Below are 19,312 nucleotides of genomic sequence, written 5' to 3'. Positions count from 1 at the left end.
CTCCAGAGTACCTCAGCATTGCAAGTTGTCGCTTTCACCCCTCCCGAGTCCAGTACTGAATTGAACATCTTCTACCATATATACGGATCACCAAGAACACTATTTTACTCACCCATCGATTCTGGGCAAACAGACAAGTACAGTTTCAGGGGCCATATATTAAGGGTTTATTTATTAACATAAATATGTTATCATAGGAACAACTATTCACGCGGCTATGAACCGTGTGTATTTTAGTGGGATGTAAGTAGTGTAGCTGATTTATTTTTTTTCTTAAAAAAAGGCTTTCCAACAATCAAATTCTTTTGAATGGTCTCTGGTTTAGTCAGATAACTAGTGATTTTTTTATCATCAGACTTGTGCTCACCTTCCAGTTTCAGGAGAGGAGGTGTGAAGGAGAACTAAACTTATTTTATGCTAAAAATGCAGGAAAATTCAAAGCAATTGCTTACTTCTATGAACTTCAATATATAAATGGAAAATACTTACCATTTTTAATGACTCAGGATAAAAGTGCATAAATTAGTCAAATACATATTTACCCTTTATAAATGCACCCTTCATGTGAAGTATAACTGAACTTAAGGTGTTCTAACTACATGGAAAAACACTATGTTAGAGAACCCTTTCCCTCCTAATTCATACATTGAATCTAGAAAATAAACTCAGTACCTCATGAAAAACCTGGTTCGTTCAAATCCCTAAGTGCCACTCATTCGCCAGTAGGGTCTTTGATGCTTCCCAGTTCGTCTTAGTACCTGAACAGTTTAATTGAAACCAAAAATGGCAGGGGGAAAGATGAGGGGGATGCAAATTCATACATGAATCAGTGACCTGAATACCACAATGTATGTAAAAGTTTCTGATGGTTTTGTTAACCAGAAAGAATCCTATACATCCTTGCACATGAATTCAGTAAGAGGGAAAAAGTGAGGAGCAATTGCAGCAGTAATAATATATCTTAAACTTATCACTACATTTTTGCATCATTTTTCTTCATTGTACAACTGGAAGAAAAAAAATCCAAAAAAAGGGTTTAAGTTCTACCTCTACATACAATAAGTTACAAGTTTATTATTTAAATAATTGTAAAACATCTTACATTTTTTTAAAGAGGTTAAACTATAAGCAAATACACACATACACCAACGTTCCATCATTCATGTCAGTTTGTCCTAGAAATTCTTTCATGCTGGTACCCTGTTTTGTTGATTTTTTTTTCTGCATAAACTAAATTGATATCTGATAGAAAATAGAAACTTCAACTTTTTTCCCCTACAAAGTAAAACAAATTGTATCCAAAATATCAAGCTTGAATCATTTTGCCAATTTCTTTCTCCTTTTAATATTTTACAAATCTTAGGAAGGTTTCATGTCTTTCAAGAAAGACTTTGTGTTTCTGATTCCGTTCTGCCAACTGTTGTTCGTGCTGGCTCCTGGCTGATTCTTCATTCACAATGTTTTAGGAGTTGACGTGGTTGTGTCAGAAATATGAAACAGGTAAAAGATGCAGACTTCTATCTTGTCCAATCCATAAAAAAATGTTCCTTTTTTTTTTCTTGGGCCTGACTTCCCCCCAAAAAAGAGCTTGTAGTGCTATTTTTTTCTTTTTAGTGGTCCATCACAATAAGTAGTTTTGTGCTGTAAAAGAAAAATGAAAAAAAAGAGGAAAAAAGGGAAGAGGGAGAGGAGCAAAGCTGCCTCTGCCTTACATCGGGGGAACGACAAGACCAGTCATGGCTGAAAAAGAAAATTGACAAAGATGAAATTCTGACAAATTTTTATGGAACAAAATATATTTGAGCCCTTCACCCTTCTGTGTGCAGTCACGTGTTGCAGCAATGGACTTACTTATCTGCAGGTTAAAGTAGACCTTCAGTTCCTGCCAAGGATTTTAGGTTTTAGCAAGAACTAACATGGCGAGACCGACAATGACAATATACAATGGACAATCTGCTATTTCACAAAAAATTCACCAAAAGCCATCTCCTGAAAGATGGCCTTGGAGACGGATGTTGCTCAGAACTGTCCCCAAAAATTCAGGCTTTTAATGCTTTCTCAAGTTGAACGCTCAAAGTCATTCTTGCAAACCAGAATCGAGCAGGGTCCTCCCTTTCCCACTTGGCCTGCTCATGCACTTGCAGAAAGGGTGATGTTGTGGGTGAGGAACGCTGTGAAAGCAAGTGGGATTCACCCGTGCACTGCTTATGGGACCTAGCCGTAGAATTACAAGTCCCAATTCACTGGACAATGACCAGAGCTAGAGTTTGCTAATTTAGTTTCCATGGAAATAATGGACCAGCCTCTTTTTCACTTGGTTTACCCCATATGGCTGAATTCCTGTAGTCTTACCTGGCATGGTCCCAGAACATTGGGCTTATGTAAATTATTTATTAGTCGCTCTCACTGCCTTTAATTGCAGCTATATTCTTCATAACTGACAACAGCAACATCTGAAGCTGCCTGGAACTGATGCTGTTCCCGAAGGTTTTGAAGGGTAAGTTAAGTTTATGTGTATTTATGTAACAAATGAGCGAGTCATATTTTCAACGGGGCCTCAGTGCAGTGCAAGTTCCTAATCCTGCAAAGAGTTATGTTCACTGAAATTTGTGGGATTATTCATGTGTTTACAGCCCTGTCCTCCGAGAAGGAATTTCACCCTTGTGTTCATAGTGTTTAAAACAATGCTTAGGGCAAGATCCTCAGCTAACATCACTCTTTTATTGGTGCTGTGTTGATTTTAAACAACTGTGGATTATGGCCTATGATTTAATACAATAGGAAAAATAAATATTTTCATGTTTTGGCTAGAAGTCCCTGCCAATTTTGGCAGATAGCTGAAAGAGAAAGTGAAACCCAGCAATCTTGAGTCAAATACCTACTCTTTTTCATTGCTTAAGAATTTGCTATTATTTTTCAAAGGGGCAATTTACATAACCTTAAATAAAGTAGGTAATGTGTATGCCTGTTTTTGGCGGGGGGGGGGGGCACATTAGAAGTAGAGAGAGAGATTTTCTGATAACACTAAGGAGGCTGCTCCTTGCCTTCTCCTCACCCCCAAAACCAAAAAACACTAGTCCAATGGTAGTGTCCCAGCCTGACACTGGAGAGCCTTCTCCCTGTGATTAACCACATGCCTGCCTTTCTGTCCTCTAGAAAATAGAATGTGATTTAAGTCTTGGATTGATGCCCTCCACCCGATTCTGCTGGACTGGGAGCAGAGGAAAGTGCGTGCCCTCAGCTGCTCACCACCATCGCACAGGTATCCCAATGGAGCAGTCTGTGTGAGCACTTCTTATCCGCTTCAGGCAAAATCATCCCGGTTAGCTCAAAGAATTTAAACTGTTTGTCTAAGGTAACCTGGCCATGTCTTTTGCCTGAAGCAAAGAAAGGAGCACTTACACAGACCATGCCTGGCCGAGCCGTACGTGCAGTAATCTGTCCTCCTGGCATAGCCAGAGTCAGGCGCTGTCTGTGGCTGCGTAGATTGTCTGTGCAGAGTGGCAGCAGACCCTGGTATAGCTAGCGTGATTTAATTAATTTGAGACACGCAGGGTCTGCTGCCAGTGTAGCTGAAACTCTCTGTTCCCAAGGAGGATAGGCCATACTGGCATAAATGCTTTTTCTGATACTATTGTTATCAACATTATTTTCATTTTTTTAATCAAGGAAAACTTCCAGCAGACCAAACCTGAGTTTCTGCCATGTGTCTTCAAAAATATTTTAAGACTACTTGTAGGTGCAGCATTTTGGAAAGTTCCTTAAATTTAAGGGAAAGTACATTTTAACTGTACTATTAGTATTATGTTAGCCAGCAGTCCTGGACTCAAACTAGTGATGGCAACAGCAAAATTGCCGTCTACAATCAGGAGGAGGATGTTATTACCCTTGGGGTTCTAGTGATCCTTCTTTTGCCTCCCTTCCTCTCCTCCTGAGCAAGTAGGAACTCCCTGCATTCCTCACCACCTTCCTTGTGCCTCCCCCCAGGCCAAGTCTGTTTGTCATTCCAGGTTGTAAGTCCCCCAGAGCACAGATCCCCTCAGAAGTTGCTAGTACGGAGCCTGTCAGCGGACAAATTCAGGTAAAACTATACTATAACAGAAAAGACATGGAAGCACTAATCATTGCACTGGCATTTCATCCTGATGTTGCAACTTCACCTCACGTCCTTCTGCAACAAAGAACAAGTAGGTTGAGGAATACTGGCCATCATTTCTCACCTGTTTTCTCATCTAAAGGGCTTTGCTCCGTGGTTCTCTCTCTTTTTACATACCCTCATCTGTCCATTTCCACCCCTCTGCGCCCCTTTGGGGCTGCACTGTCAAAAGCCTATTCCCAGCCTGTATCGCTTTTTATTGAATGTTTGTGAGGTTTGGATTAAGGTCTTACACTGCTAGCAAAGCTGTAATTATTTTTGCCTGTATTACTAGATATTGAATCGATGTAACTTTTCAATAAAGGTGGTTCAATGCAGGACACTCCCTGATGAGTTGGGAATATAGAAACCACAGTCATTATCCCAGAGGGTCTTTTTTTTTTCTTGGAGAGAAATGGAAAAGGAATTAGAGATGAGCCTTATTGTATTAACCTTGACAGCTTGCAATTATCAACTGAAACACTTGATTAAAATTGTCACAAGGTTGGAGAATTTTTTTATAAATAAATAATCAAACATGGATAGTACCCAGATGCTATGGTGATAGGCACCTTTAATGGGTGTAATTAATAATGATCATAAGCCTAGTGTGTATAAGTGGCCCCTGAAAATGCTGTCTTACTTTGTAGAGGAAAAGAACTCTGGAATTCAAACAGCCATTTGGTCAGAACGGGAGAGGGGCTTAGTGCTCTATAAATGCACATGTGTACGCATGTGTGCACACACTCATCTCATTCTTCAGAGACCCCAGGTGCTTTGTTGGTGTCTAAATTATGACCTGGTTTAAAACCCATGCCTTCTAGAGAAGATAGGTGTTGAGCATTTTCAGTCACTGTCACGTAAAACTTCTTGCTCTTTTTGGTTTTCCTCTTGCCACTGAGTTTCCGGCAAACTCCAATCTTATCATTCTACAGCTCTTTGAAGAGGCAAACAAAGCACTTCAGTGGTGCTACTCTGAGGATCCGGAATGAACGTCCCTACCCTGCAATGCCAGAAACATCTCTGTGCAGAAGTTGTCCTGTACAGAAGGTGAGTTTGCACGTTGCAAGCCACCAAGCTGCTGAGATCAGAGCAAGCTTCTGTGTAACTTGGTCTAATAAAAGGTGCAACTTACACCTGCACCTTCACCTTAGTGATACCTCTGACTCCCAGCATGGCTACAAATCTGCAGTTTCACTTTCAATATTAAGACCATGGAGATGTTTGTAAAGCAACGCATGCATTCATTATCTATCATTTATTATTATGAAACTGAAAATGACAGAGAAAAGAAAGGATTTTCAGAGGAAGGCGCAGCTGGCTTTCATCTAGCAGAAAATATCAGTGGCTTGGACAAAGGGCACCATCTTCCTTTATACTAGAACGTAAGTGAATTAAATTACAGCTTCTGTGAAGGATGGTTCCAACTAAGACACTAAAAAGTAGCCAAAAGCTTCAAGTTTTTCCTAAAGAATTTCTGTTTTTTCCTCCATAGGAAAAATAACACTTTTTCTTTTTTTTTTTTCCTTCAGAAATTCTCTATTTGGATGGAAGATTTTCATTCCTCCATTCATGACCATCTAACCACAGCCAGGTGAGATATTTATAAATAAGCACTGGGTTTGTCTCTTTTAGATGATAAGCAGGTTAAACCATATTTTATGTAACGTGTTTTTAGAAAATCTAGACAAAACCATTGATAGCTAAGAGATGGAGAAGTTAACTTGGCCTCATCTATTGAATTGCATTGATGTAGTTAGTTACTATCTCACCATGGTGCTAAGCTGTACGTGCACAAAGGGCTGCCTGCAATATTACTTTGATTTAGTTCAAGTTAATTAGGAACACCCTTAAAATCAAAAAATGTGTTTGCAAAGTCAGATATGCATTAGTTTAATTATTAAAGAACACAGGAATGTATAGCCACTCTGCAGTTATATATTTTTCCAGTTATACTAGAAAGTGGCTAAGTTTTCATCTGCAAAGGAGAAGTCAATATTGAATCTAACCTCAAATCCTCTTTTTTGTGTGTGACAACTAACAGTGTCGAATATTTTCTTCCATTAAAAAAGGCAGATTTTTGTTTTCTGCCATTAAAAATGGAGATCTTGTCTAGCCTGAATAAGTCTGTGACATATGAGGAACTACTAAAATTAACATCTCATCAACTGAAAGGTAAGTAATTAATAGTTATAGAAGACATTTTTGTTTAGTTAAGTGTGTTAGCAAGAAGTTTTAAATATCTCTTAAGGTTTTCTTTATTTTGAAGCAGTCTGTGCCGCCTACATCTCTGCAAATAAACTGATGAGAAAAACGTGCTTCATCCTTCCAAAGTATCAAATTTAATCAGATGACAGATACATATTTTTCAAATCTATTGACATCACATCTATATAGCATTTGCAGCCTTCGGCATACTTAAATCACTGTCTAGGCTCTGGAACCATTCTGATTCAGACGAAGCACATTGCTGAACATTCTGAGCATGGAAATGGCCTGGTTATTTTTACCTGGTTAGAATATATGTTGAAGAGTTATTTTAAATGCTCACTGGAGCCAGGCTTCGACATGGAACAGCAGGTCAGGCCCTGGACTGGTAACAATCAGTAACCGTTGCTTTGTAAATGCGAACCAGCCATTTCTCCTGAATCCCACCCCTTTGCAAACTTTTCCAAGCAACTATTTTTCTTGTTGCGTGTTTGCAGAGCCTTTTAATACAAAGGGACTGGAATCCCCAGTGCTGTTGACTCCCCTAACTTTGTTAAGACAAGATATTAATAATTAGGGTCTTCAATTCAAATATCTGCATTCCTTTGGGGAATAGTGCAGATGTCCCCTTTGCTAAATTGAGTCTGTTCCTAAGGGTATCAAGACTTCAATACCTTTTGGATTGGCTAGGATCCTGATGGTTAATGGAACATCTGACCTTCTGGAGCTTGCCTGCTATTCCTTGTAACTGAGCTTGCATTTTTATGTTGAGATGTGCTGAGCTGGCCAAAGGTAATCTGGGCAGTCAGCGGTCCATGCTGTTCCAGCAGTTTCCAATTTGCTTGCTTTTCCCATCAGCTGCCTTCCATCTGAGATGAGATGATTAGGCATTTGTGTATTTATGATGCCGTGTTGCGTCATGTCACATTATATCTTCCCGGTGCCTTTTTTAAACTGCCTTGACATATGACATGAACAGAGCACACAATTGTTCTGATCAGGATCACCTGGTCTCAATTTGGAGAGTATATAGAAGTGAGTGGTGTCCAGTATGGATTGCTGCTTGTTCTCTACCTATCAAGTCCCGTTACACTGTAAGAATGTATAGCAGATGGCAGGTGAAAGAGGTGAGCAGGAACACATGGCACCGGGGGTTATCTGAGGGTATTCCACATGTCTTGGCTGTGGTGTGCAGCCCCAAGCTGAAAGCCAGTAGATAGATAGGCAAGTTTCGTGCTTAGCTAATACCTTTGAGTTACAATAGATTTTTTTTACCAGCTGTCCTACTGTTTCCGGCAGCTTTTAAGCATCACTGAGACTTTCCTCCCAAAATACAAAATTTGCAGCAGTACTATAAACTGCCTGGAATAATGGGAATGCTAATTTGAGGCTGAAGCTTATACAGCTCCTTCTGTTTAGACTAGTTTTAATCCAGGCTTAATCACTGCTGTGGTTAACATACATGGAAGCTATATTCTAGATTTTCATTGCTGCTTGTAAGTAGCGTGGCATGCCCTGAGGTGCTGGTAGTATTTCTAACATTCTCACTGCAACAGGATGCAGTAAATAGGATGGAGACCATATCACCAGGAACCTTTTGCCTTTGAACAAAAGATATAGCCAAAGTACATTGCAAACATTACATTAAAGCTCAAAAAAAGCCCGGTTTGGGAGATGTTTGCTCCATAGTATGGGTGGGGATATTGAGAGGTAATGTCACAACACCGGCCTGAAGCGCTCTGGGAGGGAGCCTGCAGATACTGCTTGCTCTGTGCTTCTGCTATTCTATCTCCATCAGTATTGGCTCATGCCTAAGTTTGATAAGTAAGTAAGTAAATAAATAAATTACATTACCAGCACATCTATTCTTAGTTTTATAGTATAGGGTGATGGCATAGCAGAGGAGATTAACAAGTTCCCCTAGCTGCAGCACAGTAAGTCCATTCAAGGAGCCTCTCTGGGACCCTCCTGTTGACTTTCTGGCCGCATCTGTCTGTCAACACTATGGGATCGTTAATTTGGATATCAGGCCGTGTGTATCTGGATCCTTTCCAAAGCATGTGCTCCCCAGCTTGCATCAATTTAAATATTTCAGTTGGAAAGAAGAATTTGCATCTATGGCTGAAATAGTTAAATAGTTACAACAACCTGGCATAACAAACTTTGGGCAGATGTGTGTGACTCTGAGAAGCAACTACTACCTTTGCTGTGAGTCACGTCTGTTGTTGATTGTTGTTGCAGTCTGGCTGTCAAGTCCCATTGTACTAGGTACTGTATCTGCTGAAAACTTATTTAAATAACAGTTGTAGCATATCACTTTATTTATGTATCAGGGTGTTGATGTACAAGGGGATATCCCACAAAGAAAGGGATATGGTTAATAACTTTTATAAGGGTTTATCCATGCCAGCATCTCTATATGCATAAATTATTTCAGTAAGTAGTCATGACCTTAACAGATAGATTAATCCTAAACACCTCAAGAGTGGACTTTTGTCTGTAAAAATGCATGGATGTGAGGACTGGGGTTTTAGCTTTGAGATTTTATGTTATACTTAATATTGAAGTTCCATTTTTAGAATCTCGTAGTGATTACTAACTTATAGATTGGATAAAATATATTGTAAACACTAAATGGTATGAACGGCACCAAATGGTCTCTAGCATTTTACCTGTTTACAAAATGGTTAAGAGAGTGAGAAATTCTTGCTAAGCAGACAGGACAGACATGGTAGGTTACGGAAAAGTATTAAAAAGTCACTGTTTTTTCATCTGTCCATTTTCTGTCTCCCAGAAACAATCTATCTGAATGATTTTCTCATGGAACTGATTTGTGGTTAGCACTACCTTAGGTAACTTCTTCATAATTAGGGCTTCTCAACATAGCAGTTAGACAAGTTTAACTTTAAAGCAGACTTAAATCTATTCTGAATGCACTGATTTGTCTTTAGATTATAGCACTGTCCAACTGGCTTAAGCTAAACAAGCACGCTATTCTTAAGTTGATAGGCCTTCCTAGTTAAATGTGTAACTAAATCAGTTTAAAATGACGTTACCTTGGAGCAGTTCCCTCTCATTTTTTTATAAATATGCAGTGAAATCAATACATCCCTTCATAAGCTGATACAAAGAACACCTCCCATCCCAACCGCCCAAAAAAGAAAAAGGAAAAAAGTTAACTGCAGACCAGGTAGTGATGAGACTCTTCAGACACTGTGATCAGAGAAAACATTATCAAAGATAAACCCCTTTCTAAACAGTTTAGATAAATAGCTACAACTGTTGGGCCAACAAAACTTTCTATACCTATAGTTTAAAAAAATTGCTTCAAATCCTTCTTTTCATCTTCTTTAAATAGAGTGGAAAGAAATTATATTCCCTGTCAACATGATACCTCTGCATTTATGTGGGTAGATCAACGTGTTTCATTACTGGGGAGAAGATGATCTTAGAGAAGCATGGAGTTTGGTGTAATTGGGGCAGAGGAAGAAGCTGTTTCAGATATATAGCAGAATTCTCTAAGTCAGCTTTTAAAAATGTAATTGTTTTTGTTCAACACACTTAGAATTTCCTTATTATATAAAATAATCACAGTTTATGTCAGTCCCTGTGGCCTAGCTAAGGATTTATAATGCACCCAAATCAACAGGTGCGGTTTGTAGGGCTCATTTTAGAATTACCACTGGCTCTTGGCATGGCTGAATTCCCAGAGTTGTGTTTTCTGTGGTATCTCTAGTGAAGTCTGAAGGAGCCAGATGACTTCTCAGGCCCTATAAAGGCTTTTTTTATGGAGACTTGGAGCATATTTATGTGCCGCTGCCCCCCCCACAGCCTGTTAAATGAAAGAATTTAGTACAGGTTTCCATTCTTATCTTAATACTCACATTTGTTTTGCAGATCACCTTTAAAAAGGCTGTAAATGCACTATAGGGTTCAATTCCCGGTATGAGCCTAAACCTGGCAGCAGGTTTCAAGACATTGGCTGTTACGTACAGAGCTGTGTATTAACTCTGCAGGGCAGACGTTTGTTTTACAAGTCTCTGAAGCCTAAGGAGAAGTCATTCCTCACAAAAGAGCTGGTATTGAAATGCAGCGTGGGTCAAATCCTTCTTGGTGTAAATGAGTGTCTGCCCCCTGTTGTTTTAAAACCAAACAGACAGAGCTTGAAGCATTGCTTTAATCCAGTTGGATTGGGTCAGATTTTCACTACTGAGTCCTGTAATATCAGTGTAATGGTATTCAGATGATTACTGTGTTTACCTAGGCTAGCACAGTGTGCTGTACAGGCTGGGTATTAATTGCACATTTCTTACCTCTAAACCCATTTCCATTGCCACTGGAGCAGGCAGGAGAAGGAGACCCTTGGGGTCTGATGACAGGAGCAAAGGCACTCTTCTGTTTGACAGCAGGAAAGACGGAAGAGGAGAATGGAAGGATGGAAGAAGTGCTGGAGGAGCCAACTGTTGGACTTGAAGACATTACTGCGAGAGAAAAAAATGAATCCTCATCAGAAATGCAATTATAGAAGTTTGGTAAAACTTCTTAAAATGTCTACCTTCTGATTACTCATTTTACTACTTAATGAAGATCTCATTCTTGCATTGACTTGGCTGTTTACAATAAGTCTAAAGTAAAGAGGTAGTTAATATTGAATAGTTTAGAAAAGAGAGTGCTTAATTATTTACAGTGAAGAGTGAGGATATCAGGAAATGGTAAATCATCAAGGGAGAGTCAAGATGAACAAACAGTGGACAGTAATGGCCTGTCCACTTATAGTCTGTGCCTGGACATTGGGAAGGCCTCCTCAGCTTTTAAAATGAAGATTTCCTTGGTTAGACATGAGGGGGGATGTTTTAAGCTGTTGCTTAGATTTTAATCTAAATTAGCTTCATTTTAAAGAAGTCTCTTGCAAGAAAAAGTCCCATTACATGTCCATTAGCTTGTTAAGCAACTGTTTGCTTACCTTCCAGGAAAAATATCAGCTATTTCTTAGCAAAATGAGGACAAATAACCATATTTCATGTGGGTTCAAGTGAATCCCCAAGTCTCATGGCAGTATTAGTTTGAAATCAGAATAACAATACACTGCACACTCGGCCCTTTCCTTATGAAAGCCAATGGCAAAGCTCCAGAATAGAAGTATCAAAAGCACCTGAACATCCTTTGAGTTGCATCTTAGCCCTAAATCACAGCTCCAAGTGTGAGGATATTGTTTAGCAGGTTTCAGATCAGCAAGGAGCCTTCATCATCACTGCAAAGTGGGTCAGTCCTTATGCAGATGATGGGAATGTAAATAAAATAGTATTTTGCAGGATAGCAGGTGTTTTCTGGAACGGCGCGATCCTGACGTAGGGAGCTATACCCTCCATCAGCTACAGTGCAGTTAAATAATTAAATAATAAGCGAATAACTAAATAGCTGTTTAACTGTTCGTCCTCTTTTTTATATATACATTTTTTTATATATATATATATGTTACACACACACACTTTTGCCAGAGGGAAGTCAAGTGACTCGCTCATGGTAAAACTAGTAACTAGAAGCACGATAATACTAACTTCCAGAATTTAATTCCATCGTTGTTATATTTCTGGTTATCGAGGTTATATAGTTTCACAGGAAATTAATCCACAATTCTGCTCTCAGTTACTGTTAATTATTTTAGAGTGACTTTTACATAGGATTCAGAGTAACCTCTGTGCTAAAAGTAATGGTTACTCGCTTAATCATCTAAAGTTGTAAATTGTACCTCATTTCTCACTGTGGCCTTTGCCACTTAGGAATCTGTATGAGGATATAAGAAATGAAGGAAAAAAACAAGTAAGATTCAATATTCCTCTATTTTTCTTGAAAAATGGGGACATTTTCTAGTTCGTACTAAAAAATACCAGATCACAAATCAGAATCTTTTACAAAAATCTTCCCTAAATCTTGAGAACTTCTTGAAAGACATCACTTGCTGCATTTGTTGATGTGCTAAATTAAATGGAGCAGGAGCAAGAATCAAATACGAAACAATATAAAAGCAGCAAAGCACATACATCCGTAGGGGGATCCTGTTGGAGAGCCGTTAATGAACCCAGGTGAGCCTGGAACGCCCAGGTTGGACATGGGGACGTTGCTGTAGCCGTTCATACTATTGCTGGAAGTGCTGTAATTGGACTGTTGAGGTGTGGAACTGGATGAGTAACCTCGGGGTGAGATGCTGCTTGTATTACGGATATAACCTAAAAAAAAAACCCACACACATTTCAAAACACATCAATGGATTTGGCTTTCTCCTGTATAGTCCCTGCTTAAATAAATAACTTATTTAAATCCAGATTAATTAAAACATTTAAGCAAGTACCATTACATTCAGTGTTTTTTATGCACGTGCTTTCAAGTTAAGCAATATTGAGTTTTAAAACAATGTGGGAAATTAACTTTTGGAAGTGAACTGATGATATTTTGTTAATCAGATTTTATTTGTTAGAAGTTGAAATTTGTTCTAAGACCTGGGGGAAAAAAGTGTGTGCTTATCTTTTTCTGAGGTAGAATTTATAATATATGTGGGATTTTCTACAATTTGGGGGGGGGGGGGGGGGGAGTAGGTTATACTTTTCAAATTCTTGATGAATTGCAAAAAAGCAAGTACATTACTAAGGGTAAATTATAACCAATATATAATTAGCAGCTTGAATTTGAAGATAGTCTACTTGGGGGAAAGAATAAAGTGGATAAGTAAAAACATAATCACAAATATTTGAGAACCAAAATTTACCCTCTTCTTTCTCCAGAGGGAGACTTGAAGAACACCACAGCTATCAGCATTAAAGTACGAGGCTATTATTACAGCTGCAGAAGGTGTTTTCCACACAAAGCTTTCATTAGAAAGATGTGATCCAATAGCTACTTTAAAAAGTGGTTACCATTTAGATACCACGTGAGTTTATTTCTGCCCATTTATATTATGAAGTTGTAATTCAGGGCTAGTAAGACCTTATTAAATAAACTAGCAAAATTATCTACACGATGACTTTTGACATGGCACATGCAATATTAACTTTATATGACGTGGTTTTTCTGCCTTAGACTGTTAAACACAGCTATTCACGCAGTCAGCCACAGATTGTACGTTACTGGAATTGAGTGCTAAAAATCAAAATATTCAAGAGTCAAAAAAGGCTCAAAGTTGATATTGCTCCCATGACGTATTACTGTTAATATGTCATTTTATGGGATGTTTTCCTAACAATCAATAATATATCTGGAGTAAATGTAATACAGACAACATATGCAAGTTGATAAAATTAACACTGAAAAAGAAGCCTTTTAAAAAAAGAAGAAGAAGAAAATTCCACAACTCTTTAACTGTGAGAGTTTGTTTTCCAGTTGCTGTCCTTGTCTTTTATGCAAACAGAGATATAACCAAAAATTGAGGGGAACAGGGAAAGAATTCAGGGCTAACTTGGTATCAAAAAATACTCAAAAATGATTATTTCAGCCACAGCCAATGTGGCAACTGAAACGTAGTGCAGACACAGCATCATCCAAAATGGCACCACACATCCATTTTGAATGTTTAGAGCCATCTTTCCATTCATAGCTGAGCAGTTAGAGAAGTTAAGAAACTACTGTGGAAGCAACTGTGATCCAATTTTTCGTTGTTTAAATTAACACTATACTACTTGCAGCGTTTACCTTGGTTGTTCCCCTGTGTTGACTCTGAAATGCTGACTCCTAACTGGCTGCCATAGGAGTTAATTCCCATCATACTGCTGTGAGCTGGAGAGCTAGACAGTGCGGGGATCTGCGCAGGATTCCTTGGTACGCTGTAGAGAGCTTCTGCGATGTCTGCAGCTCGTTTCAGAATGATGTCCTGCAGAATGAAGGGGGAAAGTTCAAAAGTGTGCTTGGAGAAATGTTCTGGGTTTATTACTAAACCCGAACGTTTACCACTCCCCTGTTGAGAGTACTTGTTCTGACCTGGTTGTTATGTGGCGTTCCATACAGTGCTTCAACTAGGTCAGCAGCTCGTTTCAATAGCATTTCCTGAAGGATGAGCAGATGCATAAAATTGAAATTTTAGTAGAAAAGGATTTCAGTGCAAATAAAACTATGGGCTGGTATTTTCTGAAGTGTTTGTGTGTGGTCCTTTGGAAAACTGGCTCCCTTGAATACCTGTTATTTGCCACTTATCTGAAAAACTGAACCCCTTACAGTATCTCAAACTAGACATCCAAAAGCATCAGCCCCTTGGGAAAGCGGTGACGCACATGCAATAAAACGTCCAGCAGCGCCAGCGGCTGCGCACACAGTGCTCCATCTTGGGCTCGGAGCTCTCCGCAGTCCTGAAGCTGCTGGGAACACTCCCCTTCCAAAATGGAGCCAAGCTTCAGATACCCACTTTAAACAGGAACCCCTTTCCCTCCTGAATTCCAATATACTCTTTTGCATAGACACAGTAAAAATCTGATTAATCTCCATGACCATTTTTTTCCTCAATAATGGTAACCAAATAAAATACTTTAGCTAGTAGCTATCTTATGTTACCTCTGGTTGTAGGGAAAAAAATTACAGTGTACTATCTGAATTCAATAGTCTTTCATCATGCAAAGACAATAATATGTACTTTTGGTACTGCGCTAAAATCTAGGAATATAGTCATTAATGCCACTGTCATTGTGCTAGGTGCTGCATCAACACAGTGTGCGGTACTACAGATACACAGCATCCTGAGCTGTTTCAACACGTGCATACTGCAGTTGTTGCTACAGAAAAAGTTGAGCTTTAAGTGTTTTTTATGAAAAAAAAAATCCCTTAAGCTTAGACTTCTGCAACAAATCCTTTATGTCTATCTTGCATCATTTAGGTTCAGAGATTTGCCAGTATGGATAAATGCAAAGGGCCATGAATATGAACTGGGAAGGTATCTGCATTGGACTCTTGTTTTAGCAGCCGGAGAAGTTCACAGATAGTGTTTGAGCTCCAACAGATAAAAATTACTGGTAGCTGTGGGTTCTGCATGATTGCATTCTTGTTTGGACGACCAACTAACTGGTGAACATGTTCAGATGGAATTGTCATTTAAGATACAGTTTTGTCTCTTTTATGAGTGAAAGAACATATTTAGTGGGCTCAGTGAAATGCTTAAAAAATATTTTACCTTAGCTAGTCTTTCAGGGTCACCAGGATGTCTTGGGATGACCTTTTGCAGTCTTTGGAAACCATAATCTATGGTAGGTTCATTTAAAGCTGAAAGGAAAACAGAAAAACACACCCATATTATATGAGTATATATCTTTGTATGACTTTAAGTTTCATTACCTAAGAAAGATGGATTTCACAACTGCTCCCCAGAAAACCTCTCCTTGCCTGGGCTCCTAGAGGGTGAGGTACATTGTACATTGTGTCTACTGCTCAGGTGAGCCCTGATCGCTGTGTGTAAGACAGGCTCAATAGTAAGCTCAGCTTGAAGATCCCTAATCTCTTCTCAAAGGGAATACTTTTTCTAATGCAAATTAGAACAGGTCCTCTACTATGTTGGTTATACAGTCAGAAATCAAGACTACCATATTTGCTCATCTAATAAACACATCACCCACCCCCACCCCAATATTTTGCCATCACAAACTAGGGCACAGCTATTCATTAGACACATTAACTTCTTCAATTGTGTGCAGCTATTATGCATACATAGCCACTTCCCTGTAATGATGTTAATCTCTAGTGGATAAACCAAGAGATTTTTGACCCAGATCCTCAGTTAGCAATAGCTAGTAGAGCCTTGTTGGCACTGCTGATTTCATAAAACTTCAGACACTTTAATACTCTCTACTATGAAATCTTGGCAATAATGATGTGATTTCTGATTAGTCAAAATTTCTGATTATTCAAAACTCCAAATTAATACAGAAACCAAAAGTCAGTTCTTTAGCATTCTGCAAGCTCACAGGCTTTGACTGCCTCAACTACATGAGGATTACTAGTGTTTACTAATACAGTTACAGGTATGAGGTTTTTAGAATTTCCTTCTACTTCAGAATGTGCATTGTAATTCAAAAGACACATTCATGAAATCACATGCTGAGAACCTTGCTAAGAATTCCATGATGCATTTAATAAGTAACAGATGTAAGTCCGTTAGCACTATCCTCATTCAGTGCTAGCTGCTTCTATCCTCTTGTACCATTTGTGGTTCTTTTGGAGGAAAAAAAAAAAAAAAACAACAAAACAAACTGGTGACATCAGCACAGCTGAAAACATGATTCCAAGAGACACTGATGGCACTTACTGAATCTTACAAAATATACTCAGCACCTTACAGGATTACCATCTCAGATGCTGGAAGAATGAAACTATCAAGTGAGACAGACTATTTCACTGATCCAGATTCTCTGTTTATCTGTGTCTGACTTTGGTATAACAACATGAAGGTAAAAGGTCATATTCCCCACTGAGATACATTTTATATTTACTTTTTATTAAATAATTATGGCATGGCATGAGGTTTAAATATTACAGGAGATAATCAAGTGGGAATTGAGTAGAGAAAACCCAGACCTGAGAATTTAGTCTTGGCTATACTTAGAATGTCTTTGCTTTCCACTGGGAGCCATTCTGGTTTGCTTAAGGAGTTTAATAATACACATTTCAACTGTCACAGAATCTACATCCCATTTGGGAAGAGGGTTTTTTTGGGGGAGTGGGGTTTTTTGCCAATAATCCTGAGAATTATAGGCCAATTCTCTCAAGAGCCTATACATCATTGTGTGCCATTTCTCTTCTTGATTACAAGTCTAATCAGTGAAGTTATATATCTTAAGCAAAAGCAATATAAAATATATAGGAATTCAAACATATATGTATACATAGTTCACTAAAAATAGCTAATGGGAACATACAAAATGCTAATTCAAGAGGAAGAAATTGGCTGTTATTCAACAAACATTTTTCCAATGGACTGACATGGACATTTTCTTTCTGATAGATAAATAGCAGCAAATAATTTCTCAACAATGTTGAATTGTTCGAAGCGCTCAGCCATTTTGAATCAATGTATATATTATGTCTTTCAGCACAAAAGGTTTTCTGTACAGCTTGTAACAAAATTGCTTACTACTAGTTTTACTCATGAATGAAACAAAAATATCTGTGTCATGAAATCCTGTTAAAAACCAGTATCCAACATTTGTGGAAGTAAATGGCGCCTTTTCAACTGAAGGGCAAGATGTAGAATCCACCAGCAAATTTAAACAGCTTCACCACAATACCACTTCCACTGAAAAAAAGAGCTACCAGATCAGTAGTGATTTATCTCTTGTTACAAATAAATATGCCAAAATTATATCCAAATACTTTTGGGTTCATGGGTTCAGAGACCATTACTTCCTACAAATCAGATATCTGAGATGAAACCCCCAAGAAAACTGATTCAGGTACAGCAAAATCCCTTTGGCAACTCTCAAATCCAGTGCGTCAGGCACAAGGGGGTCTCTCAAATTTCCCACAGCACAGTTTCAAAAATTGTGCATGACATGATATAATGTATGCAAAAAAGGAGCAACTTCTAGTGAATAAACTAAATTGCTGGTTAGTCTATAAACCTCACTCCAGCATAACTGTTTTAACAACAGAATAGTTACAGTCAGCAGTAGGGAGAGGTCTAAATACCCCACAGTCTGCCACACTTTATGAGAAGGCTCAGAGTATGGCACAGTGCTTCCTCTTTTATATTGTTCCTTATGGTCCAAAATCCATGCTTTCATTTTAAATACAAGTCTCCATATATTATGACTCACTAGAATAGGAGAAAAAAATAAATTCTCACACTTGAGCAACCAATGCCATGACATCTGTCTGCATTTGCAAAACCTGAAACAACAGCTCAGTCCATTCATCTCAATGGGGACTAACTCAGATATCCAACGATAACAGTGCTGACATTTAAAGTATTAATTATTTCACCACACATCAAAGCACATATGACTGTTGAAGGAAGATGATGTTATGAATATCTGCACTATTTACCACGAGTGACAGCTCATTCCGATATTGCCAGTGTACGCCTTGGGAGAGGCACACTCTCCCTCTGCACCACTCAAAAAGGCCACACTCAAGGACCTCAGCAAAGTTCTGCAGCTCACCTTTGCTTTACTCCATGATGCAGACCAGACCAAAGGGCAACAAGTCCTCTGTTTGCAAACTATGAATGAGAAGAAACAAAGTATGCATACCTCTAGAAATATCCTGAACCCAGGGACTACCTCCTGAGCCAGAGGGACTACAGCATTTGGAGTGCGATGCCTAATCTTCTTAAAGATGTTAACCTTGAGAAAAAGGCACTAGCAGCCTTTAAAGCTTGAATTCCAACTTTGCACTAGTGACTACCTTTGCTCAAGCCAACAGCAGAGAGATGCTCAGTGTCCACCCTGCAGAATAAACCATTTCCATGTTGTCAGCTACAGAAGCTCACTTGCTATAATCATGCTAATCCTGGGCTTGGGAAGTGCCTACACACTGGTAGGGTACACACTGAGGGGTACATTGTGGTCTGAAGCTGGAAGGATGCTGCTGCAGTGATCCTGTGTTATATTTGCTGTGTTGGTAACAGCTCTTCCAAACACCCTACTCCCAACACAGCGTTGCCTCCTATTGCCTGTCTCTTTCCTGGGCTAAAGCAGTGGTGGGAGTTGTTCTCTGCAAACACTTTGTGTCATATCAGTTGTATTCTGGCCAAGTGAACTCGCTCTTCCAATTTGTAGAGCTCACTGCATCCTTTTAAGTATTGTTTCCCACAAGCAGATAACAAGACCTTCTCAAATCTACTTACAAGCTTTAGCAAACCAGTACCTACTATCCTTGGTACCTGGCATAGAGACTGCTACAGTGCAACGCGGGAGTCCAACATAGCCTACAGATTATTTTATATTGCATTGCTCTGACAAGTTAACCCCCGGAGGATTTCTGCTCAGCAAGGAAAATTAT

At 38.9% G+C, this 19,312-nt stretch overlaps 1 protein-coding gene across 3 annotated transcripts in view; it reads right to left on the bottom strand.

The window, feature by feature from the left end:
- Positions 1-799: 799 nt before the first annotated feature.
- EBF2 (EBF transcription factor 2) overlaps positions 800-19,312 on the bottom strand; it is a 138,153-nt gene continuing 119,640 nt past the window's right edge. The window contains exons 10-15 of one of the 3 annotated variants that reach the window (XM_075736660.1): positions 15,492-15,580; positions 14,312-14,377; positions 14,027-14,204; positions 12,385-12,570; positions 10,657-10,824; positions 800-1,641 (exon numbers count right to left, since the gene is read on the bottom strand). In XM_075736660.1, the coding sequence (XP_075592775.1) occupies positions 1,622-1,641; positions 10,657-10,824; positions 12,385-12,570; positions 14,027-14,204; positions 14,312-14,377; positions 15,492-15,580 (707 nt within the window). In that variant the 3' untranslated portion in view covers positions 800-1,621. Of the gene's footprint in view, positions 10,825-12,384; positions 12,571-14,026; positions 14,205-14,311; positions 14,378-15,491; positions 15,581-19,312 lie in introns of all 3 variants that reach the window. The other 2 variants (XM_075736659.1, XM_075736657.1) reach the window with 2 other exon arrangements.

The sequence above is a fragment of the Balearica regulorum genome, chromosome 27 (assembly GCF_011004875.1).
Source record: "Balearica regulorum gibbericeps isolate bBalReg1 chromosome 27, bBalReg1.pri, whole genome shotgun sequence".
Lineage (NCBI taxonomy): Eukaryota > Metazoa > Chordata > Aves > Gruiformes > Gruidae > Balearica > Balearica regulorum.
The sequence above is the reverse complement of the archived record's forward strand: the minus strand, read 5'-3'. Positions and strand labels throughout refer to the sequence as shown.